The sequence below is a fragment of the Anneissia japonica genome, unplaced genomic scaffold, assembly GCF_011630105.1.
Source record: "Anneissia japonica isolate Jap-2015-1 unplaced genomic scaffold, ASM1163010v1 scaffold284860_len1800451_cov186, whole genome shotgun sequence".
Lineage (NCBI taxonomy): Eukaryota > Metazoa > Echinodermata > Crinoidea > Comatulida > Comatulidae > Anneissia > Anneissia japonica.
In genome coordinates, this window is record NW_022706010.1 from 550,915 (window position 1) to 553,202 (window position 2,288).

Consider the following 2,288-nt stretch of genomic DNA (forward strand, 5'->3'; position numbering starts at 1 on the left):
CTGCTATTGTGTCTTGGAATGAACCAATCGCTGGGGACAACTCCGGTAGAGTGAACTTTACTGTTGATATTGGACCAGCCAGTACATTCCAAGTAGGTGATACTTTAGTGACGTACACAGCGGAAGATCCATATGGAAATACTGACATGTGTTCCTTTACAATCACTGTTCAAGGTAAGCCTAACATATAACATTCAGTGAAAATAACATTTGAACAAATCCAAATTTACAATGTACAAAATCGTATGTATTGTTGTTAATAATACATTATTTTATTGGTAGATAAAGAACCTCCGGTTATCAGTTGTCCTACAAATGTCACTTCAAATAACTACATCAGTGAGATGTTAAGTATAATATATGTGAAGACAGATGAAGGTCGTTCATATGCAACCGTCACATTGGATCCACCTATTACTAGTGACAATAGTAATGACAATGTTACGGTCGTAGCTGCACCATACCAGTCAGGTGGCATGATACCAGTCACCACTTCGTTTATTCAGATTGTCTACACAGCAACGGATGATTACGAAAATGCTGACACATGTGAATTTGCTATCCAGGTCTTAGGTAAAGCTTGAAAAATAAAAACTAAAACGCAATCCCCAAAATTATATTCAATATTTTTTTTATTGCGGAAAACGTTAAAATGTCATTATTTTTCCATTCAATCAATCGAACCTTTGTATAATTTTTAACAAACCTGGATGCACTAACAAAAACCTGTATGTAAACAGATACAAAACAAATTAACCTAGTGTCGATTTTTAATTACCATTTGTATAGCCTATTGAAAATTTTGACACCAAAGCCTAACAGAAGGAAATGTAAATATATTAGACAAAATTGGGAAAACTACACAGAAAGTAATTAAAGAGAATATTCTACATCTGGATGGCATTTATAACAAATACATTTTGGCAAAACGTAAGAACATACTTTGGCAAAACGTAAGAACATAATGAACGGCACGACTCGTCCTCTATATCATGCTTTTATTTTTAGTAGTTCCGGTAGCAACTACCACTCACCACCTATCTCTATAGAAATTCTTTTGTTTCAAACTCAATCCATTTGAAAATTGACACTTTAAAACATAATTAATTTAAGTCTAATTTAGATTTATGTAAATGTTGTTTAAATATCATGTTTTGATATTGTATTGTGGTTATATTTTTAATTTCTAATCTTTTACAGTATGTAATCTTGTATTTATTTTTGCTGTATTATGTTGTTTATATTTTGTATAATTGCCAGCGGAAACTAATTTCTAATTTTTCGGACAAAAAAAATTATCTTGTACCGTGTATTCTTCTTTGCAGACAATGAGGAACCAATTATTTACAATTGTCCAAACGATACAAAAGTAAATACTACATTCCGCCTACCCACTGCTAATGTTTCTTGGACCGAACCGATCGCTGAGGACAACTCTGGTAGATTGAACCTTACAGTTGATATTGAACCAGCCAGTACATTCCAATTAGGTGATACTTTAGTAACATACACCGTGGAAGATCCATATGGAAATACTGCTATGTGCTCATTTACAGTCACTGTTGAAGGTAACCAAATTTAGCAATCTAATGATACAAATTTCAAAATCGCATGTATTGTTAATAATTTATTTATGAATGAGGAACCGGCTATCCTATATCCTAACAATTTTACTTCAAACAATACGTTATTGATGAGGACAATTATTATATGTGAACTTATACGAAGTGTGTAGTTCATATGTAATATGAGAGTTGAGGTGTTTTTCCTATGTATTTTTTTTCTGTGTATTCTCCAATATATTTTGTGTCTCATCGTTTTTTGCATCCTCGTCTTAATTACTGTTAGATATCTCCAACAGCTACATGCCTTACAATGTCTATGATTGTTCAGTAGTATACTTAATTATTGATCCGCCGTTGTGTTTAATATCGGTCTATACATTATCATATTCCGATGACTCTGATAATATCACTTTTCAATTTACTGTAGATGTCAGAGATATGAAATGAATGGTAACATAACTATTTAACTTAAGGAAAAGAATGATTGATAAGTGTTTTTTTTTTTTTTTTTTTTTTTTTTTACAAAATCACATAATTATTTACGTAGATGAAGAAGATCCAGTGATTACAGGATGTCCAGATGACGTCGTCTTCAATACTACAAACATGTTACCATATACCAATGCCACATGGATAGCTCCAACTGCTACAGATAATTCGGGTAACGTCACCTTGAGTTCTACAAACGATCCCGGTACTGGTTTTGCAAGAAAAACCACCACA

At 32.6% G+C, this 2,288-nt stretch overlaps 1 protein-coding gene across 1 annotated transcript in view; it reads left to right on the plus strand.

The window, feature by feature from the left end:
• LOC117105982 (hyalin-like) overlaps nucleotides 1-2,288 on the plus strand; it is a 27,117-nt gene that overhangs the window by 7,444 nt on the left and 17,385 nt on the right. Inside the window, exons 11-14 of the mRNA XM_033247285.1 lie at nucleotides 10-174; nucleotides 283-573; nucleotides 1,326-1,568; nucleotides 2,113-2,270. Of these exons, the coding sequence (XP_033103176.1) occupies nucleotides 10-174; nucleotides 283-573; nucleotides 1,326-1,568; nucleotides 2,113-2,270 (857 nt within the window). The remainder of the gene's footprint in view (nucleotides 1-9; nucleotides 175-282; nucleotides 574-1,325; nucleotides 1,569-2,112; nucleotides 2,271-2,288) is intronic.